The sequence below is a fragment of the Eleutherodactylus coqui genome, chromosome 3 (assembly GCF_035609145.1).
Source record: "Eleutherodactylus coqui strain aEleCoq1 chromosome 3, aEleCoq1.hap1, whole genome shotgun sequence".
Classification (NCBI taxonomy): domain Eukaryota; kingdom Metazoa; phylum Chordata; class Amphibia; order Anura; family Eleutherodactylidae; genus Eleutherodactylus; species Eleutherodactylus coqui.
The window spans coordinates 239,285,827-239,312,689 of NC_089839.1; the positions used below are offsets into that span (position 1 = coordinate 239,285,827).

Sequence of the window (26,863 nt, forward strand, 5' to 3'; positions counted from 1 at the left end):
TTCCACTTCTAAAGAACCCCAGTCTGACTGGGGCATGCAGTGTGGGCCGAAGCCCACCTGCATTAAGCACAACATTACTACCTCAGCTGTGTTGGGCAACGCAATGGGATATTTTTATGTACCGCCGGTGGGTTCCAGGGAGCCACCCATGCTGTCGGTCCACAGGGACTTCACAATAGGGAGTTGTACCTGCCTGTGTCTATGAATTAAAAACCGCGGTCTGACTGGGGCATGCAGACACCTTGACAGAATGAATAGTGTGTGGCACATAGGTTCCCCATTGCTATGCCCACGGGTGCAGCTCCTGATGGCGGTGGCACAGGATTATATTTCTCATTGCTTCTGTACAGCATTGTGGGCTATCGCCCCGCCCCTTTTAAAGAGGGTCGCTGCCTAGCCGTGCCAACCCTCTGCAGTGTGTGCCTGCGGTTCCTCGTCATGGCAGACGCACTTATAAATAGACATGAGGGTGGTGTGGCATGAGGGCAGCTGAAGGCTGCGCAGGGACACTTTTGTGTGCGCTGTGGACACTGGGTCGTGCGGGGGGGTTGGGCAGCATGTAACCCAGGAGAAGTGGCAGCGGAGTGTCATGCAGGCAGTGATTGTGCTTTGTTGGAGGTAGTGTGGTGCTTAGCTAAGGTATGCATTGCTAATGAGGGCTTTTCAGAAGTAAAAGTTGTTGGGAGGGGGAGGGGCCCACTCTTGCCGGTATTGTGGCTTAATAGTGGGACCTGTGAACTTGAGATGCAGCCCAACATGTAGCCCCTCGCCTGCCCTATCCGTTGCTGTGTCGTTCCCATCACTTTCTTGAATTGCCCAGATTTTCACACATGAAAACCTTAGCGAGCATCGGCGATATACAAAAATGCTCGGGTCGCCCATTGACTTCAATGGGGTTCGTTACTCGAAACGAACCCTCGAGCATCGCGATAATTTCGTCCCGAGTAACGAGCACCCGAGCATTTTGGTGCTCACTCATCTCTAGTTATTAATTAAATTTGGTTAACTAGTTGATTTAGTTGCTTAGGAGGCAATTACTAGGACTGGGTAGGACTGAACAGCATTTTTCATTAAATAAATGAAATCATCCTTTATAAAAACTGCATTTTGTGTCTACTTGGGGTATCTTTGTCTAATATTAAAAGTAACGGTAGTTTGATCTGAAACATTCCAGTTGGGAAGGGGCAAATACTGTTTCCCAGCATTGTATATTACGACACACACATGCCTTTTATGCTACTTTCTCCCCTTCTAAGTGTTTTCTTAATTTTTATAATCATCATTTAACATACTAGCAATAAAGCCCATTGTGTGAAAAACACAACAGGCTCTAGAAACATATTGTTGTTCATTAATTCACCAACTTAAAAATCTGCTGCAAATGTTGGTATCTGTCAAAGTCTGCATGTAACATGGGGATTCTAATGCGGATTCACCAAATCCGCACTAAAATCCACATGTAAAGAATTCGGATTTTCTGTGCAGATCTATACAAAGAGCCCAGCAGGTTTTTAAGATGTGAGTCGCCACCAATACACCTTGTGTTTTGTATATTAGTATTTCGTTATTTACTGTCAGTTATTGTTTAGGCTTCAGATTTTATTATATCACTGTAATGTTAAGTACAGTAAAGTAATTCTCTTGTATTTTCTTCTTTCAGCATCATCTTCAATGTGATTACTGTAACCGCACGCAGAATGTAACATTGCAGCCTACAAAAAAACATGAAGAAAAGGCCTGCAATGACAACTATAGACAGATATAATGTTTAATTCTTAATGTATTCACAGAAATATAGTAATAATCATTAATATTGTGTTGATTTTGAATCTTCTCTATGTTTCCAGGTAAGAAATAAAACTATAAAAAAGACAATATATATAGGAATTTTTATGGTGATGTACTTTCTCTGCAGTTTGTCTAATACAAAGCAAACAATAATATTAACCCCTTCCCTTCATTATACTGTACTGTCTGCCTGAGCTGCAGACAGTACAGTATAATAATAGACACTTTGGTTTCAGCAGTCTCCTCCCTTCAGGTGCTGATTGGCAAGTGCATAGTAACACAAAAGAACTTGCATACAGTAAACTGAGCATGGGTTGAGAAGGGGTTAAAACTTCAAATACACGCTTACCAAAGAACCTCACACCCCTAACTCTTCAGCCCATATAAAGACTACCAACAATTTATATAGCAATTGTGGAAATGAACAAGTGAACAATTGCTTTGCGTAAAAACGCACACAGTCATTCGTACCATTGATACATTTTAGCAAGTATTTTGAGTGACTATTCAGACAATAGTTGTTCCGTGTAAGGCCACCCTTAGTAATTAAAGGACAGATGGAAGGTAGTATGAAAGGGGCAGAATTTCCACAATAACCATGGAGGCACAAAGGTTTGTATAGGAGATGCAGAAACAAAGGGGGAAATGTACTAACACCATCATTTTCAATGCAGGTCTTAGAATAATTTCCCCTGGCACACGATGCACCTAATACATGTAGAGACTCGTGCCTCTTCACATATTAGGCACATCTCGGCACCTCCTTGTGCCGACACAGAAATGTATGCTACATCAGACCTGATGAAAATTTCTGGTGTAAATAAAATATAATTCTGTCGGCCTCGGTGGCCACTCCCCACCCCGACACGCCTTATCCACATTTCTTTCCGAAAGTACTGAGGCCAGTGCAAAAGACCAAAATGCAGCAATTTTTCTGCAAGTGGGATTTGTGCAAAATTTGCAACTTTTTTAAAGCCAGAATTCTGGGTTAAAATATTTAATAAATGTCCCCCAAAATGCTAGGAATTATTTATAACAGCTTATTCATTTTTTGCTTTTTAAACAAATTTTATAGATTTTTTTAATGTCATACAGCAAATATAAATTAGACCATAAGAAGAAGAAAATAAGTGTCACCTGAATAACACATAGAAGATTCTCTCTAAATCTAGTACCCGTTATTTGGTGCAGGGCGCATGATGCTTCCTTCCAAAATATTGTAAATTATGGGCATTTTGAGAACCTATTATACAGATTCACTCAAGTTAAGCCACATTTTGAGCATTCTCACTTGTACCATGGAAAAAAATTCATATAATGGTAAATCAAAAGCATAACATGTTTATGTATCAGGTGGAAGACCTCTTCTTTCCAATTCTCACACACTATAAGCCTTGTCACCTTTATATCTCTGCCATCGACCTAGAAGTTATGTCCTCCACAGGTAACTCCAAGTACAAGAGTTCTTCTCGCCATTTACAGTTGCAAGAAAGGAAATGAAAATTTTGGATGTACTGTATCTGGATTTCTGCAGTGATAAATCACAAAGTGTAGTCTGATTGTGGTCATCATCTAAGTTACAATTTATAAAAATAAAACTAAACTAATTACACACAGACATTTGTGCCATTTCTGTCTTTTATTGATTATGTTGAGTAAACATCCACAGCACAGACCGATAAAGTAAGGCTGCATGTCCATGGGCGTGATTCTGCCTGCGATAAATCGCCGGCAAATAACACTGACTAAAGCTTTCCATAGCGTTGCTATGGAAAGCGCAGCCGCGGCATCCACAAGCAGAGAATCATAGCAATTTAGATAGGCTTGCCATGTCAGATTGGCTCAGTGCGGAGAACCGTCAGCTGTCTCCTGCTCCCCAGCGGCGGCTCCCATGGGTGGGATCTTAGATATTGCTATGCCAGTGGTCAGGCAGCCTAAGGCTCCTTTTAGACCAGCCAATTCTTGTTTGGATGAGCGAATGACATTACTGCTAATTCGTTGACACTATAGATGAGCGAGCGCACTCGTCCGAGCTTGATGCTCGTTCGAGTATTAGGCTACTCGAGATGCTCGATACTCGGGTCGAGCACGACGCGGTACTCGAATAAATTTCATTTCCCTTCCCCGCATGTTTAGCGCCATTTTTTAGCCAATAAACATGCTTGGAAGGCATTACCACTTACTGCTCAGACGTGCTAACCCTCTGCACGTCTACAGCAGTGAGTGACTGGGGGGATCAGGTGACCGCCGAATACTTAAGCTGGTGCCGCCCGTGGCTCGCCTCAGACGCATGCTGGCAGAGGTTAGGGAAAGAGCTGCTGCTGAGATAGGGAAAGTGCTAGTGTAGGGTGCGGTTAGGCAGGGATCCCGACATCAAGAACCCAACAGTCCTCCTTAGGGCTACTCCTCATTGTGTGCATTACTTTTATTGGCTGGCTGGGAGCAGTAGTGCACCATTTTTTTTTTCAAGCATCTAGGCCTGTACAGAGCATTTCCCATCTCCTATTTGCTGTGTGCAGTGAATTAGCCAGAGTTCTCATCGCTAAACAGTCTGCTAATTATTTCTGGGGCAGTGTGGAGCATTTCACATCTCCCATTTGCTGTGTGCGGTGAATTAGCCGTAATTTTCATCGCTAAAGAGTGGGTTAATTGTTGCTAGGCCAGTGCAGACCATCTCATAACTCCCATTCACTGTGTGCGGTGAATTAGCCGAAGCTATTTCCCATCGCTAAACAGTGCCTTAATTTTTGCTGGGCCAGTGCAGAGCATCTCACGTCTCCCATTCACTGTGTGCGCTGAATAAGCCAGTTATCAGCACTATCTACGGGGTTAATAGTTTTCTGCCCCTGTGCAGAGCATCTCACAATACCCTTTCCTTGTGTGCGGTTAAGTAGCCACAGTTATCACCACTATCCACTGGGTTACTTTTTTCTGCCACTCCATACAGCCTCTCTCATCTACAAGTTTCTGTGAGCTGCAAATCCCCCGAACGCCTACCACTGCCTGAACCCAGTCTCCAAATCCAAAGGAGACTCGATCCTAATCACCAGCTCTATTCCATGGGAGCTTACAGCAACGCAGTGCGACTCTGAGGGAAGATACATATTCGTCAAAGGTAAGCTCGCCAGCACACCAGTCACACTCGCAACCATGTACCTCCCCAACTCCAACCAGATCTCTTTCCTAGAAGGGGCTCTGGAGGACTTGGAGGAATTCAAGGAAGGCACACTAGTACTAGGGGGAGACTTTAACATCACGCTAGAACCACAAGCAGACACATCCAAAGGTAATAGTTCCCTCATGCTGTCAGCACACCACAGGATCAGAAAGATGCTCCACAAATATCAACTGATAGACGCCTAAAGAGTCCTGCACCCGGATACCAGAGATTATACGTTCTTTTCGTCCCCTCACAACTCATACTCTAGTATTGGCTTCTTCCTGATTCACCACTTGACCCTCCCACGTCTAGCAGCAGAGATAGACAACATCACATTTTCCGACCACGCTCCTATATCCCTTTCTCTGACACTCCCCACAATACATGACAAAGCCTGGCACTGGTGCCTAAACGAATCCCTCATCCACAGCCCTGAGACATCGTAAGAAATCCAAAAAGCTATAACTAACTATTTCGAAATCAACTGCATCTCAGATGTAGAACCCCTGACGATCTGGGAGGCACACAAATGTGTAATTAGGGGTTATCTAATAGGACTGGGGTCTTGTATCAAGAAAGAATGAGGAGCCCATCTACGAGGTCTATTAGACCAAATCCAGACTCTCGAACTCCTACACAAATCCACACAGGATAGTACCAGGGGGGCAGAACTAACCCAACTGAGGGACCGAGTAAGAACACACTGCTTGGGACAGGCGAAGGGGTCCTTGGTAAAATGTAGACGCCATTTCTACGAGTTCAGTAACAAGCCAAGCCATACATTAGCCTGGGTCCTCTGGACCACCAGAGCAAAAACATACGTCCCACACATATCCTCTCCCTCTGGCCACACCATGTACCACCCGCAGCAGATAACGGATGCTTTCCGTGCATACTACCAGTCCCTATACAACTTAAACCCTCCAATGTCGGAACAAGATAGAGCCACACGAAAAGCTAAAATACAAGAATATATACAACACTCAAATATGCGAGGGTTTACACGGGAGGCTTTATACATACTAGAAAACCCGATAACACAATCCGAACTGGCGACAGCGCTCTCAGAAACCCAAACAGGAAAATCCCCCGGGCCAGACGGTCTTACTCTCCCATACTATAAAAAATATGCAGAGACCCTAACCCCATACTTCCTACTATCCTTTAACTCCATCACAACAGGAAAAGAGATGCATAGAGACACTCTAAGAGCCCATATTACAGTAACCCCAAAGGAAGGAAAAGACCCCTCACAATGCCAGAGCTACCGTCCCATCTCCTTACTAAATGTAGACCTGAAACAGTTTGCCAAAATACTGGCAAACAGGATCTCCCCCCTCTTACAAGACACAATTCATAGAGACCAAGTCGGATTTGTCCCACTCAGAGAAGCAAGAGGCAATACGACAAAAGCGATAGACCTAATACACCTGGCCAAAAAACTAGCCATTCCCACCTGTTTGCTGTCCACAGATGCTGACAAAGCGTTTGACAGAGTGGATTGGGATTTCCTGTTTGCCACTTTGACCCACATGGGACTGGGACCGAGACTGTTAAAATGGATTGAAAGCCTGTATTCCTATCCCACGGTATCGGTTAGAGTTAACGGACAAATCTCTCCCCCTCTCCCGATCTCGAATGGCACGAGACAAGGATGCCCCCTAATCTTCATCTTGTGCCTGGAGCCGTTCCTAGCCCAAATCCATTCCAACCCAAATATAAGAGGGATCAAACTCGTGGACACGGAACACAAGATAGCGGCCTACGCAGACGATCTCCTATTCTTCATTACCAACCCGCTAATCTCACTCCCGAACCTACTAGCAGAAATCAACCAAAACTCTGAACGCTCAAACTTTAAAATTATTACCCCAAATCCGCGGCCCTCAACATATACCTTCCCCAAACGTTAGTAGGTGAACTCAATAACTCATTTCCATTCACCTGGGCCGATAGCTATATTCAATACCTAGGCATAAGTCTTACCCCTGATGTGGAGGGCTTATACGCAGCAAATTACCCCGCACTTCTAAGCAGAATTAAAACAGACTTAAACTCATGGACCAGAGGTCTTCACTCCTGGTTTGGGAGATGTGCAATCTTTAAAATAAACATCCTCCCCAGAATATTATACCTGTTCCAAGCGCTTCCCATCAACGTTCCCAAACAATTTTTCCATCAAATATCCTCTCTTACATCCAAATTTATCTGGGCAGATAAGCCAATGCGCATCACACTCAACACTCTAACAAGAACAAAAGGGGAAGGAGGCCTGGGCCTACCGAATTTCACACGATATCACCAAGCAGTCCATTTGACCCGTATCATAGATTGGCACAGACATGGGACGCTCAAACAATGGATAAACATAGAACAAACAGTCACATCCACGCCACTAGATGTCCTGCCATGGATACAAGACCAGACCACCACTGAACTGAAGCACCACCCCATAATCGGCCCTACCCTAGCGATAGCAGCAAAAATACTACCGAGGTTGGACATCGCCCCAAGGCCCTCCTCAATGTTCCCAATCTTGGGTAACCACTGATTCCCCCAGGGAACGAGAACAAAGCCCTCCTACGCTGGCACCAGACTGGTAGATCCAGAGCTTCCCACTTTTAGCATGAAGGCCAATGGCTATCCATGGAACATATGACAGGGACACAAGATCCGGCCCCAATACCGTTCTGGAAAACAGTGCAATTGAGGCACTTCTTCCGCTCCCTCCCCCACCCAAGCCTATTCAACCACCCAAAAACTCAGTTTGAGACAATATGCAGTGCAGAGGGCCCATCCAGACACACACTGTCACTGATGTACAACATTCTCAACACACAACTAGAACCCCAACCCCCTGGTTTTATACGGAAATGGGAGTAGGACCTCAAAATTACACTCTCCCAGACAGAAAGGGAAAACCCTCACGCTCACTCACTCCTCATCCATATCCAGCAAAACCCAGGAGGCAGGTTACGAGGTGCTTTCTCGTTGGTACAGGGTGCCCACTCGTCTCAACAAAATATACCCATCGGTATCTCCTTTATGCTGGAGATGCGGTGCGGCTAGAGGGACTCTCCTTCACATCTTTTGTCATGTGCTGGTGAGCTTTTGGACAGAAGTATGGCAGACTACCTCTAATTTTACTCAACCCTATCCCAAAAACACCTGCATTCTTTCTTTTACATCATAACAAGATCCCTCTTTCAACATACAAAAAATCTGCAGCGAGGTCCTGTATATTGAGGCTCTGGCGCCAAACCACCCCGCCATCGACAGCTCTTTGGCTTAACATGATACAGGGGATCCTGGAGATGGAGGACCTTACAGCAACACTCAAAGGTACCCAAGAAAAGTTCACGAAGACCTGGTACCACTGGCTGGAGTTCTAGAACTCAGTAGAATACCGAAGACTACTAGAAGCCAACAACTCAAGGTCATAGAGTCTATCACCATCCCTACCCCTACCTAGTTGCGGCAGGGGGAGAGAGGAAGAGAGAGATCTCCCCTCCGTTCCTCCCCGATCTCCCCCGCCGCTCCCCGCCCCCCGCCGGCCCCCGAATCTTTAGAGACGAGCAGGGAGATACTCGGCTAAGGCACTACTCGCTCGAGTAATGTGCCTTAGCGAGTGTACTTGCTCATCTCTATAAAACACTAAAAAATGTATCTTACATTTTCTCTAAAATCTCATTTAGGCCTGGGGAGTAAGTGTGTTTAACCAGAAGATCCAATACATTTATTTTGTCTTTAGTCTAGAGAATGCTCCCTGAGGAATCTTATCCAGCAGGGTCAAACTACCAGAGGGGTCGCTATTATGGTGGTTTAAAAAGTGTCTGGAGACACTGTACTTTGTAAAACCCCTCTGAATATTTGAACAATGCTTATTTGCACTGGTTCTTAACCCTCTCCAATCCACTGTCTGACGTCTAAAGACATTTTAATTTAAGGCTGTACAGCTTCGAAGTTGGAAGACGTCCGTCAAGGTTCTCTTACAGTATATTGCCAGCCTCTATGCTGTTGAAGCCTATCCAATGTGTCACCTCATGCAGTACTGGCTTTAGCCAGCATATACCGCCATTGTATAACAGCAAAAAAAAAAAAAAAGAGTAAGCCCCCTAGGAAAACCAGAATACAAATTGGATTGGAAAGGGTTAATGTTAAAGTTGTACGGCCTACATGCCATAATCCACAGGTGCATTCTAATAAATAACATAGTTGGAACAACAATTCATAGAGTCCCTCAGGGAGAATGGTTCACCATTTGGTTCTAATTGGATTTCTTCCGGTTGTGATGGCTATTTGAACAGTGCATACACCCCTGTATCCCACATCTAAAAATAACCTTTTAGTGGGTTACCAGTGGGGGATCAGAGGGAGAGAAAAGGACCCGATTTATGGGGACAGGAGGGACATGGCAGCTTGTGAAGTCCATGTAACTATTTGAGTCCACCATTTTAAAGTGAGTCCTGGTCCAAATCCGAATTTTAAAGGGGTTGTCCCGCGCCGAAACGGGTTTTTTTTTTTTTCAACCCCCCCCCCCCCCCCCCGGTCGGCGCGAGACAACCCCGATGCAGGGAGGTAAAGAAAGCTTACCGGAGCGCTTACCTTAATCCCCGCGCTCCGGTGACTTCAATACTTACCGCTGAAGATGGCCGCCGGGATCCTCTGTCTTCGTGGACCGCAGCTCTTCTGTGCGGTCCATTGCCGATTCCAGCCTCCTGATTGGCTGGAATCGGCACGTGACGGGGCGGAGCTACACGGAGCCGGCATCCTGCACGAAAGGCTCCATAGAAGACTGCAGAAGACCCGGACTGCGCAAGCGCGGCTAATTTGGCCATCGGAGGGCGAAAATTAGTCGGCACCATGGAGACGAGGACGCCAGCAACGGAGCAGGTAAGTATAAAACTTTTTATAACTTCTGTATGGCTCATAATTAATGCACAATGTATATTACAAAGTGCATTATTATGGCCATACAGAAGTGTATAGACCCACTTGCTGCCGCGGGACAACCCCTTTAAGTATATAACTATATGTAGTCCCTCCACTCAATCTCATCTATCATGGATAGAAGGGGCCCAGTATCCCTCAGGCATGTGAGCAGATACGTTACAAACCTATGAAGCTGTTTATCCATGTACTCAGAGATTTCTGGTAATTGAACTTAGCCCTACTATAAGTGGTTCGACTGGGGTGGCTTCAATTACCAGCAATTTCTTAGAGTACGTGGGAAGGAGGGCGTTATTAGACTTATGGATCTTGGGTAAAAAGTAAAAGTATGGTATTTTGGGGGTTTTATACAGCTATAGTCTTTTTCATTTGACAATTATCTGAGGCAGCTTTGTGCACAAGTTTAAGTAGTTCTTCTTTCATCTGTGATGTGGGGTTGTTATCTAGGGTTTTATAATAATCAGAATCCATTAATATCCTTACAGCCTCAGCATTGTAAGAACTATTGTCCATTTGTCAGAGCTTGAACCCAGGAACTCCTGTACTCCAGTCAGCAGCTCTCCCTGCTGAGCTATCCAGCCATCTGGACAGCTCCCCTGCTGAGCTTAGCCATGACCTTGTACTTTTGTTGTAACATTCTGGCACTAGATTGGAGTCTCAGGTCATAGCCAGCAAGACAGGGCAATATAATCGGGCAAACCGAGGTCAGAGACATAGTCAGGAAACAAGCCAGTGGTCAGTACATGGAGAACAATCCTCTTTAGAAAGAGCAGGAATATGGAAGAGCAAATTTAAAGGCTGAGGGCTCAATAAACACTCAAGGAGGGAGGGATAGAGCCAGGTTTACATAGGAAGACTATTTAGGAAAACACAGGGTGAAGCCAGTGAGGGAAACACAGCGGCATGGAACTAGGCGCAAAGACAAGATTCATGAGGGGAACTGTAAAGGAAGTTGAATACATCAGCAGATAGAGCTATGTCCTGGAGTACAAGAGCTCCTGGTTTTGAGTCTTGACACCTGGCCTGGTTCCCTATCCTGGCCCTGCCCTGCTTCTGATTCGGCAAACTATAAAAGCTTAGCCTTGCCCCTGTTCCAAGATCAAAGACCTGGAAAACAAACTAATCTCACAAGAAATAATAATTTCCAACATGGAACACACCATAACCAGGTGTCAGGTGCATGAACAGGCTCTCAGAGAAAAATTAGAGGACTTGGAAAACCATGACCGCAGAAATAATCGCAGATTCATGGGCATTCTGGAGAATGTGACGGGCGAAGGCCTAATGACCTTGATAACGGTGGACCTTCCAAAGGCCCTATCCTCAGAAATACCAACCAACAGACTGTGTATAGAACGGCCCATAGAGTGAGACCCAACAGACCATCAGGTCCAGACCAATGACCCAGACAAGTGATCGCTAAATATGAGCAGTGAAAGAAAACATCCTACAATAATACATACGCCAGCACACCCTAGAAGTCAGAGTATTCAGAATTCTCATATTCCAGGACTTTTCGGCATTAGTTACCCAGAAAGGGAGGGCCTTTACTCCAGTCTGTCGCCACCTCCATGAAAATTCTATTAGATTCCAGCTGCTATTCCCAGCAGCTGGAATAGCAACGGCCATTTTCTGTGATTGTTTTTAATTTTTTATTTCCCCTTCTGTGATGCCTTTATATTAGTGTAGGGACCCACTACAACGCAAGGAACCGTGAAGTGGTTAGTGGGCTCATGTATCTTGGCCAAAATCCAACCAATGCCTTGCATTTATTATCTATCATTCACATGCAGCGTGGCTTTAAGACACCAGGAGGAGCCCAGGGTGGCAGTATCAATGTGGTTCACTGATGGCATCATTAATAGGTTGCTGGACTGCATGGTGAACTACATATATCAGAATGGTCTGGCACTTTGTATCCACTATGTGTGGGAGTAAACGCCTAGCAGCCACCCCACTCTATATCAAGATGCAGTGAGAGTGGCTGTCTCATCGGTGTCCTGCACAGGTGTAATTTGCTCCTCTATTTGGTAGTCAGCTACCTGCGTGGTGAGAGGAAGCATCTATATGCACTCCTCACTTAGTAAGTAACTGCCATTTTCCCTGATTGTATTTAATTTTTTATTTCCCCTTCTGTGATGACAACTCTACCACAGAGCATATATAACCCCCCAGCGAGGTCACAAAATGGGAATATATCCCGATGATAGGTGCCAGGTGCCAAGAGGTGAGGGAAGGCCTTCTCCGCTGTCTGCGGCATTGCGCCATGGTCCAGAGGTTCTGGGCCAGGGTGCATCTCTTTACTATCATAAACCTAACTTCAGGAGCCCCATTTAAGCCTGTATCGGCAGTTTTTGGATATATAGACAGACAAACTGAGATGCTTACCAGGAAGCCGAAAGCTTCACATATGGTGGCCATGGCCAGGGTCAAAACAATCCTGCAGACATGGATCGACGCAGCCACCCTCCCTTCAAACTTTTTCTGGAGAAGCTCTCCTTCCTTATGCGGATGAACTGGGTGGAGGCCACCCTCCAGAGGGAGTCCCAGGTGAAAAGGTTCTTTGAAGCATGGGAAAGCTTCATAAACATCCTACAAAATAGAGTGAAGAGGGCCATAGACGAATCATTTAAAATGTCCACATGGTATATGAAGTGATCCATGTCAGGAGACCCCCCCAATCCAGAGGGTGTGACGTGACCTGGAATGTGTGGGGAGGATCCCCGTGTTGGCTAAAGATGCATGATTGAGAGCAATAACTCAAGCTTACCTAAGCATACGCAAGAGAGGAGAGAAGCAAGAAATCGAATTAGTAATAAGTAGGGTGTCAACTTGATGGCTTGATGATAAGTGCAATTGGGCAGTGAATTTACAGGGTAACAATCTCTTCATAAGAGACCATGGTGAACAGAAAGGGGAAGGGGTGTGTCTGTACATTAAATCTTACTTAATGCCTAGGCTACGGGAGGATATAGGGGCAGGAGATGAACACGTGGAATCTCTGTGGGTAGAAATAAAGGGAGAAAATAATAAAAAAATACTAATAAGGGGTTTTCTATAGGCCACCAAAACCAACAGAAGAAACTGAAATCTTATTATTAAAGCAGATAGAAGAGGTGTCAAACCGCAACAAAGTAATTATTATGGGGGACTTTAATTATCCCGATATAACATAGGAAAACGAAACCTGTAAATCTCACAAGGGGGTTAAAAAAAAGAATCACAAGTAGAAGGAAACCAATGTGGCCTGACAAGACTGTAAGGGGGCAATATAAACGAAAAAAAGAAAGCGTTTAAACTACTAAAACAAGAAGGCAGCAAAGAAAGGCTAAAATCATACAGGGAAAAAAACTAAATATGTAAAGAAAAGATCAAGATTGCTAAGGAGGAGGCAGAAAGACTGATCGCCAAAGAAAGAAAAAACAACCCTTAACTATTCTTTAACTAATAACAGCACAAGGATTTGCGCTGAGAGCACTGGCACTTTAATGAATAATGCAGGAGAAAACATATAAGCTGATGGGGGGGAGGCAAATCTATTAAATGGTTTCTTTTCAAGTGTATTCACGAACGAAAAGGAAATGTCACATGAGATGCAGGGGAATAAAACAAACCTCCTGCTACATATTGCATATCTAACACAGGAGGAAGTGCAGAGCCGGTTAAAAAGGATTAAAAATCGATAAATTGCCGGGTCCAGATGGACTACGCCCAAGGGTTCTAAGGGAACTAAGTGATGTTATAGCTAGACTACTATTTCTTATATTTATGGACACTATCAAGACCGGGGTTGTACCATTGGATTGGCGCATTGCCAATGTGCTTCCAATTTACAAAAAGATATCCAAAAGAGAGCCTTGTAACTACAGGCTGGTAAGTCCCACTTCAATAACTGGAAAAATATTCGAGGGGTTTCTGAGAGACGCCATCCGAGAATACCTCAAGGAGAACAACATAATAATTCCTCACCATCATGGGTTCATGAGGAGTCAATCATGTCAGACCAATCTGATCAGCTTCTATGATGAAGTAAGTTCTAAGCTGGACCTGGGAGAGTTTATTGAGCTTGTATATCTGGATTTCTCTATAGCATTTGACACCGTGCCGCATAATACGTTGATATATAAAATGAGGCAGCTTGGACTGGGTGAAAACGTGTGTATCTGGGTAGAGAACTGGCTCAGAGATAGAAAACAGAGGGTTGTAATAAATAGTTTGTACTCTGATTGAGTCACCACCGCTAGTGGGATGCCACAGGGCTTAGTACTAGACCCCATTCTGTTCAATATATTTATCAGCGACCTGATAGAGGGACTGCACAGTAAAATATCAATATTTGCAGATGATACAAAATTATATAAGACAATGAATACAAGAGATTACTATGTGCGGCTACAAAAGGACCTAGATAAGCTTGGGGCTTGGGCAGAAAAATGGCAAATGAAGCTCAATGTGGATAAATGTAATGGTATGCACATGGTCAGGAGAAACGGTTGTCACCAATATACACTAAATGGAGTACAGCTAGGGAAAACTGAGATGAAAAAGACCTGGGGATGCTAGTGGATAGTAAATTTAACTGGAGCAACCAATGCCAGTCAGCTGCTGCAAAAGCTAATAAAGTCTTGGTATGCATTAAAAGAGGTATAGGGGTGAGGGATGAGAACATTATTCTCCCACTATATAAGGCACTCATCAGGCCCCACATGGAATACTGTTTACAGTTCTGAACACTGGTGCGCAGGAAGGATGTTGCAGTGCTTGAGGGGGTTTCAAAGAAGGCCAACTAAACTAATAAATGGAATGAGAGGACTGGAATATTCACCCTGGAAAAAAGACAACTAAAGGGGGATTAAATAACTATGTGTAAATACATGAGGGGACAATACAAGGATCTCTCCCATGATCTGTTTATACCTAGGACTGCGTCGGTAACAATTAGACTGAACTAGATGGACATTGTCTTCATTCAGCCTCACATACTATGTTACTATGTAACTTAGTTTATTGTTATTTCTACTGTTGAAAAGGGTAAAAAGGTCAGTTTGCTTTCCTGGTCCCTCCCCTACACCCCATTTCTCCCTCCTCTCTCACTTTTCTCCTCTCCCTAAACTTCTCCCTATGCCCCCCCCCCCCCCCCCCCTCATCCTTCCCTTCCATGTAAGGCAGACTGAGAAATATGACAGAGTTCTGGAATTCCAGAGAATCGATGGACTGACACATGACATGAATCCCCCCGGAATATAATCCCTACCACAGTGGATATGATTGCAGAGTTATTGTTATGTAACTTGTATGCAAGGGAAAGTTTTGTGCAATTGTTAAAAGAAAAATTTCTTGCAATAAAAACTATTTTAATAATGTTGCCAAGAAAAATTCTGAGCTGATCAAATTTTGCTTTACTAAAGTTCAGTTTTAACCCTTTCCAATCTAGTGTTGAACCTCTTCCGACATTGAGATTTCCCTGCATAGGTCCGATATCAGGCGAGGTCCAGCACATATTTCTAATGCTATGTGGGCCAGCTCTCTGATGTTGGAGTCTGTTCTGTATATGTATGTTACAGTATGCAGGAAATGTCCTGCATAGTGTTAGAAACTAGAGATGAGCGAGCGTACTCGTCCAAGCTTGATGCTCGTTCGAGTATTAGGGTACTCGAGTTGCTCGTTACTCGTGACGAGCACCACGCGGTGTTCGAGTCAATTCCATTTCCTTCCCTGAAAGATTTGTGCCATTTTCTGGCCAATAGACATGCAGGGAAGGCATTACAACTTCCTCCTGTCACTTTCCAGCCCTATCCCACTCCCCTGCAGTGAGTGGCTGGCGAGATCAAGTGACCGCCGAGTATATAAAGTGGTGCCGCCCGCGGCTCACCACAGACGCACGCTGGCAGAGATTAGGGAGAGTGCTGCTACTGCTATAGGGAGAGTATTAGTGTCTACAAGAATCCCAACGGTCCTTCTTAGGGCCACAGCTCACCTAGTGCACTACTGTTGTGGCTGCTTGGAGCAGTTTTGCACTTTTTTTTGTATATCGGGCGTGCAGCCCCATTACAGCTATAGCGTTCTCAGGCTGCAGTCTGTACTGCGTAGTATAGGGGAAGTATTGGTGAGGCAGGGACAGTGGTAGTGTGGAATCTTGTCTACAACAACCCCAACGGTCCTTCTTAGGGATACCTGTGACCGTTCGCATTTAACTCTGTGGTTGCTGGGAGTTGTAGTACCTCAGTATTGCACAGCAAGGCCTTCATTCAGCCTTCAGTTAAATTTTTTTCTGGGTGTAGTTAGCGTAACATAAGTGCTGTCTGCCTCCAAGTGCACGCCAAGAAACCACAAATTTTTTACACCGCTCTGTGTTACCCGTCAGCTGCCTGCACAGTGTACGGTGACACACACCCAAAGAGGGAAAGTCCAATACACGCTCCATAGCCTGCATTGTGTTGAAAAAAAATTTTTTTTTAAAGAAATCCTTTTTACGGCTACCTGTGACCCAGTGCATTTCACTGCATGGCCTGTGGGACTTCAGGTGCATTAAAACTGCATAGTGCACAGCAAGGGCTGCGTTCAGCCTTCAGGTAAATTTTTTTCTGGGTGCAGTTAGTGTAACGTAAGCGCTGTCTGCCTCTAAGTGCACGCCAAGAAACCACAAATTTTTACACCGCTCTGTGTTACCCGTCAGCTGCCTGCACAGTGTATGGTGACAGACACCCATAGAGGGAAAGTCCAATACACGCTCCATAGCCTGCATTGCATTGAAAAAAACAGATATAAAAAAAGAAATCCTTTTTACGGCTACCTGTGACGCAGTGCATTTCACTGCTTGGCCTGTGGGACTTCAGGTGCATCACAATTGCATATTGCACAGCAAGTCCTGCTTGCATCTTTTCTTATAATTTATCTCTGGCTTCATTTTGCGTTATATGACCGCTGGCAGCCACCAACTGCGCGGCAATAATTCACAAAATTTTTTACAACGCTCAGTGTCTGCTCGATTCTTAATCCACCATGTTGAGGGGTAGGGGTAGAGGACGTGGACACGGTCGAGGACGCGGAGTTCCATGTGAGGGTGTAGGCATAGGCCCAGTTCCTGGTCCAGGTGAATTGCAGCTGGCTGCTGCGGGATTAGGAGAGAGGCACGTTTCTGGGGTCCCCAGCTTCATATCACAATTTTTGGGTCCACGTGGTAGACCTTTATTAAAAAACGAGCACTGTGAGCAGGTCCTGTCGGGGATGGCAGAAAGTGCATCCAGCAATCTATCGACCACCCAGTCTTCTACGCCGTCCACTGCTGCAACTCTGAATCCTCTGGCTGCTGCTCCTCCTTCCTCCCAGCCTCCTTACTCCATGAAAATGACACATTCTGAGGAGCAGGCAGACTTCCAGGAACTGTTCTCGGGCCCCAGCCCAGATTGGGCAACAATGGTTCCTCTCCCACCTGAGGAGTTTGTTGTGACTGATGCCCAACCTTTGGAAAGTTCCCGGGGTCCGGGGGATGAGGCTGGGGACTTCCGGCAACTGTCTCAAGAGCTTTCAGTGGGTGAGGAGGACGATGACAATGAGACACAGTTGTCTATCAGTGAGGCAGTAGTAAGGGCAGTAAGTCCAAGGGAGGAACGCACAGAGGATTCGGAGGAAGAGCCGCTGGACGATGAGGTGACTGACCACACCTGGTGTGATAAGCCAACTGAAGACAGGTCTTCAGAGGGGGAGGCAAGTGCAGCCGCAGGGCAGGTTGGAAGAGGCAGTGGGGTGGCCAGGGGTAGAGGCAGGGCCAGAGCAAATAATCCACCAGCTGTTTCCCAAAGCACCCTCTCGCGCCAAGCCACCGTGCAGAGGCCAAGGTGCTCAAAGGTGTGGCAATTTTTCACTGAGACCGTGGACGACCGACGAGCAGTGGTGTGCAACCTTTTTCATGCCAAGATCAGCCAGGAAGCCACCACCACCAGCCTCACCACCACCAGCATGCGCAGGCATATGATGGCCAAGCACCCCGCAAGGTGGGACGAAGGCCGTTCACCGCCTCCGGGTTCCACCACTGCCTCTCCCCCTGGGCCCAAACCTGCCACTCAGAACCAACAGACCTCTCAGGACACAGGCACGAGCGTCTCCCGGCCTGGACCCATACCCTCACCTCCACTGTCCTCGGCCCCATCCAGCAATGTCTCTCAGCGCAGCGTTCAGCTGTCGCTAAGAGAATCGTTGTAGCGAAAGCACAAATATGCCGCCACGCACCAGCACACTCAAGCTTTAAATGTCCACATAGCCAAATTAATAAGCCTGGAGATGCTCCCGTACAGGCTTGTGGAAACTGAGGCTTTCAAAAACATGATGGCGGCAGCGGCCCCACGCTACTCTGTCCCCAGTCGCCACTATTTTCACGGTGTGCCGTTCCAGCCCTGCACAACCACATCTCCCGCAACATTGTACGCGCCCTCACCAACGCGGTTACTGGCAAGGTCCACTTAACAAGGGACACGTGGACAAGCACAGGTGGGCAGGGCCACTATATCTCCCTGACGGCACATTGGGTGAATTTAGTGGAGACTGGAACCGAGTCAGAGCCTGGGACCGCTCACATCCTACCCACCCCCAGAATTGCGGGCCCCAGATCGGTGCTGGTATCTGCGGCGGTGTATGCCACCTCCACTAAACCTTCCTCCTCCTCCTCCTCCCCCTCCTACGCAACCTCTGCATCGCAATCCAGATGTGTCAGCAGCAGCACGTCGCCAGCAGTGGGTGTGGTGCGGAAACACAGCGGTGGGCAAGCGTCAGCAGGCCGTGCTGAAACTACTCAGCTTAGGAGAGAAGAGGCACACGGCCCACAAACTGTGCATGGTCTGACAGAGCAGACCGACCACTGGCTTTCGCCGCTGAGCCTCCAACCAGGCATGGTCGTGTGTGACAACGGCCGTAACCTGGTGGCGGCTCTGCAGCTCGGCAGCCTCACGCACGTGCCATGCCTGGCCCACGTCTTTAATTTGGTCACTCAGCGGTTTCTGAAAGGCTACCCACACTTGTCAGACCTCCTCGGCAAGGAGCGCCGGCTCTGCGCACATTTCTGCAAGTCCAACATGGACGCTGCCACCCTGCGCACCCTGCAACATCGGTTTAATCTGCCAGTGCACCGACTGCTTTGCGACGTGCCCACACGGTGGAACTCTACGCTCCACATGTTGGCCAGGCTTTATGAGCAGCGTAGAGCTATAGTGGAATACCAACTCCAACATGGGCGGCATAGTGGGAGTCAGCCTCCTCAATTCTTTACAGAAGAGTGGGCCTGGATGGCAGATATCTGCCAGGTCCTTGGAAATTTTGAGGAGTCTACCCAGATGGTGAGCGGTGATGCTGCAATCATTAGCGTCACCATTCCTCTGCTATGCCTCTTGAGAAGTTCCCTGCAAAGCATAGAGGCTGACGCTTTGCGGTCGGAAACGGAGGCGGGGGAAGTATGTCGCTGGATAGTCAGAGCACCATCATGTCTATATCTCAGCACATTGAGGAGGAGGAATAGGAGGAGGGGGCGGAGCCTGAAGAGGAGGAGGGGGAAGAGACAGCTGGGCCCACTGCAGAGGGTACCCATGCTGCTTGCCTCTCATCCATTCAGAGTGTATGGCCTGTGGAGGAGGAGGAGGAGGATCCTGAAAGTGATCTTCCTAGTGAGGACAGCCATGTGTTGCGTACAGGTACCCTGGCACACATGGTTGACTTCATGTTATGATGGCTTTCCCGTGACCCTCGCGTTACACGCATTCTGGCCACTACAGATTACTGGGTGTACACACTGCTCGACCCACGGTATAAGGAGAACCTTTCCACTCTCATTCCCGAAGAGGAAAGGGGTTCGAGAGTGATGCAATACCACAGGGCCCTGGTGGACAAACTGATGGTAAACTTCCCATCCGACAGCGCTAGTGGCAGAAGGCGCAGTTCCGAGGGCCAAGTAGCAGGGGAGGTGCGGAGATCAGGCAGCATGTTCAGCGCAGGCAGGGAAACACTCTCCAAGGTCTTTGCCAGCTTTATGGCTCCCCAGCAAGACTGTGTCACCGCTCCCCAGTCAAGGCTAAGTCGGAGAGAGCACTGTAAAAAGATGGTGAGGGAGTACGTAGCCGACCGTACGACCGTCCTCTGTGATGCTCCGTACAACTACTGGGTGTCAAAGCTGGACACGTGGCACGAACTCAGGCTATATGCCCTGGAGGTGCTTGCTTGCCCTGCCGCTAGCGTCTTGTCAGAGAGGGTGTTTAGTGCAGCTGGGGGAATCATCACGGATAAATGTACCCGCCTGTCAACTGACAGTGCCGATAGGCTTACACTCATAAAGATGAACAAAGCTTGGATTTCCCCAGACTTCTCTTCTCCACCAGCAGAGAGCAGTGTTACATAAACAATCTTTTCGCTGCAACTGCAGATAAAAGGACACTTCTCTATCACCATAGAAAAAGGGACATTTACCTTTGTCAATCGGTGTATATTAGTCCTGCTCCTCCTGCTCCTCCTCATGAAACATCCTGCCATCATGCTGAACTGCAAATTTTTCTGCGGCTCAAAAGGCTCATATAACTTTTCTAAAAAAATATTTCGACGTTTGTAACTGAAGCATTTAAACTTCAACATGAACCAATGTTTGTAACAGGGATGCCTCCAGGCTCTGTTACAAATTAAGACACAGTAAGCTGAAATATTAATGGGTTTCACCTGCCCTCTCTGTTGAGCAATTTTTCTGGGGTACAATCCTACTGTTAGTACAGCAACTTTTTGGGCCCTCGCCTACACTGTAATCCAAGTGATTTTTCTGGCCTTCGCCAAACTCATGGTACACCAATGGGTCCGGGGTTGGCCTACACTCTTGCTACAGAAATGTCACACGGGTCTGCCTGCCTATAATTCTTTTTTTTTTTTCAAATCAGTTTTTGATGGAGTTTTAATGTTTAAAACAGGACAAACAAGAAAAGTCAAAAGATTAGCAAGTAGTCAGCCTTATTACAATCTTATAAAACATTATAAACAAGGGTGCTCGACTCGTGATGGCCCGGGGGGGGCCACACCGCCACTCCTGGGAAAGCACCGCTCCAAGGCCCCCACAGGGCGCTAAGCTATTGGTCTATGACAGAGTGACGGACCGACAACAAAGACAAGACAGTGGGGAGGAGGGGGAAGGTGGGGGAAGGGGGGAAGGGGGTGGGGGAAGGGGGTGGGCTAGGGAGATCAGGAAGGGAGACAGGTAGGCTACCGTGGTAGTAGGTAAGTACTCTCTAAGTCTAGGAGGCCGTACTTGAGCTCGGAAGCTCCAGGGAGTCAGAATTGGGGCTGACACCACCGCCCCCGTCCGACAGACCACGCCCAACCGAACCAGGCCCTTCAGGACCGGTGAGTTCGAATTTATTTCTCAGTACCCGCCATGGAGACCAAATTTTCAGATATTTATGGTGGGTTCCGTTTGACCAACTCACCAATTCCTCTAGGCTAGCAATCAGGTCCACCCTGTCTCTCCACTGCCGCAACAAGGGGGAGGTTTGTTGGCGCCAAAGTAATGGGATAAGCGCTTTGGCTGCATCAATGAGGAAGGCCAGGAGTTGATGTTTGAGGGGATGGAAGGCTGGGGAAGGCTTCCACAGGAGAACCAATTCAGGGGATAGTTTCAGGGATGGGGATAGCTTTTTCAAGATTACCTCAACGTCATTCCAAAATGGGGTGACCAGCGGGCACTTCCACCACAAGTGTAAGAAAGAGCCAGTGTCAGCGTCACATCTCCAGCACCTTCCGTGTGGGGCCAGTGCATGGTCAAACAACCATTGAGGGGTCCTGTACCACCTCACCAAGAGCTTATAGTGGCCCTCCTGGGAGGTGACACAGGAGGAGAGGCCAAAGGCCGTCCGCAGAATCAACTTAGTGTCACTCTGGGAGAGGGAGATATGGAGTTCTCTCTCCCAAGAGGACAGGAAAGCCGGTTTTGAGGAAGTGGGAGGGGCGATGAAACGCTTACGTAGCAAGGCTATTTTCCTGTTAGGCTCCCCTTCCCCCAGTAAGGCAGATTCAAATTCAGATCTTGGTCTAGTGGACTTGAATTTCGAGATGAAATCTCGGAGTACTTTGGTTATATGGAGGGTCTGTAATGGGTGGGAAGTCCTGCCAGGAAGAAGCTCGCGGACAATTTCGCTCGGAGGTCTATGTGCCCGAACCTGAATATCACTGATTTTCTTATCCTTGAAAATGCTCCAGACGTCGGCCGAGCACGGATCAAGAGGGAGGTCCATTATTCTATATAAAGCGCTCATAGGGGTGCAGGGGGATGGAGAGGGAGCCAGGCTCTCTCTCAAGCCGTTCCAGGTCTCAAATGGTCCCCTGAGTAAGGGGTCCCCCTTTGCCCTCCTCAGGCCTCCCCTGTCCGGGTACCACAGGTCCTCTCTGAGGGTCGGGCCGTAGGTCTTTTCAGCTAGAGAGAAAATTATGCCATCTCCCCTGGGAAGAGCCCACTCCATCCAGTATTGGAGCTGGGATGCTAAATAGAAGTCTCGGACGCATGGCAAACCGACATCCCCCTCGTCGACCCTCCTGACCAGGAGGCAGTTTGCCAGTCTGGGTCTTTTCCTTTTCCAGACATAGTCTGAAAAGATTGTACGGATGGCTTTAAAGAATCTGCTAGGGAGATGAATTGGGAGAAGGCGGATCTGGTAAAGGATCACCGGCAGCACATACGATTTTAGAACATTTTTCCTGCCCAGCCAGGAGATTAAGGGCTGGTCGTAAGCATTCAGCAGGTTCTTAACTTTGGTCAGGAGCGGGTCAAAGTTGGCGGAGAACAGGTCCTCCGACCTTTTGGTAATTTTTACGCCTAAAACGTCAATCAGTGATTCGGACCACGCAAAGGGAGTTGAGGTTCTAATGACTCTGCTCTGGGGTAAGGGGATAGATACGTTGAGGACAATGGATTTTGTGAAGTTTGTTTTGAAATTTGAGAAGGAGCCAAACTCCTCCAGGCGCTTGACCAAGGCGGGAAGGCCCGAGACCGGGTTGGCAATCAAAAACACGATGTCGTCGGCAAAGGCAGCCAGCAACATCGCTGCCCTATTGATTTTCAGGCCCTGGATCCCTGGGTCCTCTCTAATTTTTTGTAGGAAGGGTTCTAATGTTAGGATGAAGAGGGAAGGAGAGAGGGGACATCCCTGGCGAGTACCGTTTTGAATGTTAAAGGGAGGGGACAGGGAGTCATTAATTTTCAGTCTGACGAAGGGCATAGCGTATAAGGAGAATATTGCAGAGACGAACCCCGGAGGAATGCCATAGTGCAGCAGAACCTCTTCCATGTACCCCCAATCCACCCTATCAAATGCTTTTTCCGCATCCGTACTTACTAAAGCTAGGGGGATATTGTGGGTCTGGGCATACTTCGAAGCATGAAGCAATTTTAGACAATTGTCCTTACCCTCCCTCCCCCTTATGAAGCCGGTTTGTTCTACGTTAATAAGGACTGGGAAGTATGGTTCAAGTCTTTTGGCCAAGAGCTTTGCCCAGAGCTTTATGTCCAGATTGATCAACGAAATTGGCCTGTAACTACTGCATTCCTCCGGGTCCTTTTTTTCTTTTAATACTAGGGTTATGTGGACCTCTTGCGCCTGCTTCGGGAGAGGGCTGCCCTGAAGGAGGGAGTTAAAAAGTTCCGTAAGCTGGGGAATAAGAGTATGTTTGAATGCTTTGTAGTAGGTGAGGGAGAAGCCGTCAGGGCCAGGGCTCTTCCCAGGAGGACAGGAGGACAGCAAGTCCTCTGTCTCGTGTGTAGTGATTGGGGTTAATAGTTCTACAGCCTCCGCTTCTCCAATTTTTGGGAGCTTCAGCTTGTTAAGGAATGTCTTAATCCTGTCCCTGGAGGAGTCCGCAACCCCAGGGGAACTAGTATCCTTTAGATTGTATAGTTGAGAGTAAAAGGACTGGAATTCTTTTGTGATTTCTAGTGTCGAGGTGGCCTTGGAACCTGAGGGGGTGGTGATAGATTTAATAAAGTTTCTAGAGCGGGCCTTCTTGATCATGGAGGACATAAATTTACTGCCTTTGTTTCCCTGGGCATAGATTGTATGTTTAAAGTGGAGATGTTTCTTGTTGAACTTAGAATCTAGGCATATTTTGAGATCTTTTCTGAGGGCAATGAGTTCATCCAGATTTTTTTCCTTTAGGGAGGACTTAGTGGATTGCTCGAGTTTAGAGATTTGTTGGAGTATTACGTCAATCTCCTTCTGTTGCTTTTTCTTGGCACGTGAGCCCAGGGCGATTAGTAGGCCTCTGGCAAAAGCCTTATGGGCCTCCCACACAATCGGAACTGAGAGATCCGGAGTTTTGTTGAGTTGGAAATATTCTGCTAATTGGGCGTTAATTTGTTCCCTATCCCTCTCTAGATCTAGAAGCGAGGGGTTTAGTCTCCACCTCCACTCCCGGGAGGCAGATAGAGAGGGGCCAAGATCAACATGTACTGGGGCGTGGTCAGATATGGTTATGGGGTCGATGCTAGCTTTTTGGACTGAGGGCAATAGGGTGGAAGACACATAGATATAGTCTAGGCGTTGAAACGAAGCGTGGACCGAGGAGTAATATGTGTAATCCTTTGTGGAGGGGTATCGGTATCGCCACGCGTCCAAGACCCCCAAATCCGCAAGACTGCGAACCAATCTCCTCAGCCTGACCTGAGAGACCTGTGATCTACCGACTGACGAGTCCAACAAGGGGCAAAGAGTAACGTTAAAATCTCCCCCAAGGAGGATAGGGCTAGTAGAGAAATGTCCGAGGGTCTCAAGCTGTTTAGACAGCCACGGCACTTGGTCTTTATTAGGGGCATATAGATTAGCTATGGTCAATTTGGTATTGTTTAATGTGCCCCTCAAAAATAGGACTCTGCCTTCTTCATTGGAGTACTGGGCCTCACAGGAGAAGGTGACGGACTTATGGAAAAAGATGGAAACCCCCTTAGAGGATGACGTTGGGTGAGAGCTATGGAACCCTACAGGGAATTGCTTCCCAGGCAGGGAAAGGCATTTACCCCCCTTAAAGTGGGTCTCCTGTAAAAAAAACCCACCCCAGAGCCATACCTTTTCAGTAGGAGACTAAGATGGTGTCTCTTGGCGGGCGAATTCAGGCCCCGGACGTTGAACGTAGTGAGCCGAAGCGGGACGGGCATGGAGCCCCGGCAGACTTGGTGAGAGGAACCTGCTAGCGAAGTTGAGAGAAACTTTTGTTAGCTGATCACGTGGATATTAAAGGCTCTGAGAAAACACGGCAGCCTAGCAATTTAAGGTTAAAGGAGAAGGAGGGGGGAGAGGGAAAAACACTAGGAAGGAGGGAGCACAGTTGGGGGGGGGGGGGAAAGATAAATGTACTTTCTGAGAACAGAAAAAGAAAACCTTAATCAACCGGTACTGTTTTAGGCAATCCTGAAAAGGACTGGGTTGCCTTTGAGTGGAGGCGGGTCACCAGCGCTGCCAAAAGCAGAGGGCAAAACTGGTCACACAACCTGGACAGGTGGGCACCCAGAGGAGCCTTAACATTAAAAGGACAGGTAAATAACGAAGTTGAAAAACCAAAAGAGAAGAGCAGGTTAATTAACCTTTAGCAGAGAGCAGGGAAGAAATGCAGGCAGATACATAACGAGTGAAAAATTGGAGCCGGGGGGGAAAGAGAGATCTTGCGGGAGATCACCATTTGCTGTGGTGGCTTCCACCGCTTGTCTCATCCTCGAGAGAATTTGAGCAAGGGTCTAACCAACCAGAGAAATCAAGTGTCCAAATTCGGGGTGTCCTTGTTCTTTTTTTTCTTGCTTTTGGGCGATTTGGTGGAACTTGCTTGTTGCCAGGTCTCAGGAGGCATCAGCCTGGGAAGCTGGGGAAAATCCGGGAGAGGGAGCCATGAAGGGATATCCATTGGGTCCAGCTCCAGAAAGGCCCAAGAGTCCCTGAGATCCTCTGGGGATCTGATAGCGAGCCTACGGCCCTTGTGGGTGATACCCAGGCCGAAAGGGAAGAGCCAGGCGTATCTTATATTCTTGGCTCTGAGGGCTTACAGCAGCGGGCGGAGGATGCGACGCTTTGACAACGTAGATGGAGCCAAATCTTGGAAAATTTGGAGGGGGGCATCCCCGTATTTTAAATCCTTCCGGGCTCTTGCGGCCTTCAGAATGGCAAAGGCGTCTTGGAAGGACAATACTTTGCAGATGATGTCCCTGGGAATGTCTGTGGGCGAGGAGGGGGGGGGGGGTCTGAGGGCCCTATGTATACGCTCGATCTGGACCGAGTTGGCTCTTTCCGCACCCAATAAAAGTTGGAAGATCTCACCGGCAACTTTGGGGAGGATATCCGAAGCCCAGGACTCGGGGAGGCCTTTAATGCGGATGTTGGAGCACCGGTTACGATTTTCCAAGTCCTCCTGCATTAGCAATGCCTGGTTGAGGTGGTCGTGCTGTTCCTCCAGGGCTTTGGATAGGGCAATCGAGTGATTAATAACTGAAGCTGTAGATGTTTCTAAGTCCTCCACTCTGCGCCCCATGTGTTTGATATCGTCCTTAATCTCGGCCAGATCCGATATAAGAGGGTGCAAAGCGTTATTAATCAGCTCCCTCATAAAGCTTTTAGTAATTTCCTCACTGCCCTCCCCGTCGGAGAAATCATCCCCCTCTCCCTCCTTACTGTTTGAAGCTGCAGCCTCGCTGGCCGGCGCCATCTTGGTGAGCGGGTGGGGACAGCGGGCTCCGCGTTCTCTGAAGAAGCGCTGCATCTCCGTCTGGCTTTTTTGTGGACGAGGGGTTCCCTGCTGGTCTCCGGTCTTATCTCTGCTGCCCTTCGGCATGTCCGCTATTTATAGCCGCTGTCGGGTCTGGTAAGGGTGCCGCGCCGAACGGAGCTCTCTGCTCAAGCGGCCATCATGTTCAGCGGCCAGGCTCCGCCTGCCTGCCTATAATTCTGCCACAGTAATGCTACAGGGGTCTGCCTA

General features: G+C 47.5%; 1 protein-coding gene across 8 annotated transcripts in view; it reads left to right on the plus strand.

Annotated features, from left to right (window-relative positions):
• LOC136621575 (coagulation factor XIII B chain-like) overlaps positions 1-26,863 on the plus strand; it is a 612,738-nt gene that overhangs the window by 380,143 nt on the left and 205,732 nt on the right. Inside the window, exon 15 of one of the 8 annotated variants that reach the window (XM_066597144.1) lies at positions 1,661-3,406. The exons of the other annotated variants lie outside the window; for them this stretch is intronic. Coding sequence (XP_066453241.1) covers positions 1,661-1,677 — 17 coding nt within the window. The 3' untranslated portion in view covers positions 1,678-3,406. Of the gene's footprint in view, positions 1-1,660; positions 3,407-26,863 lie in introns of those variants that run through there. 8 annotated transcript variants of the gene reach the window in all.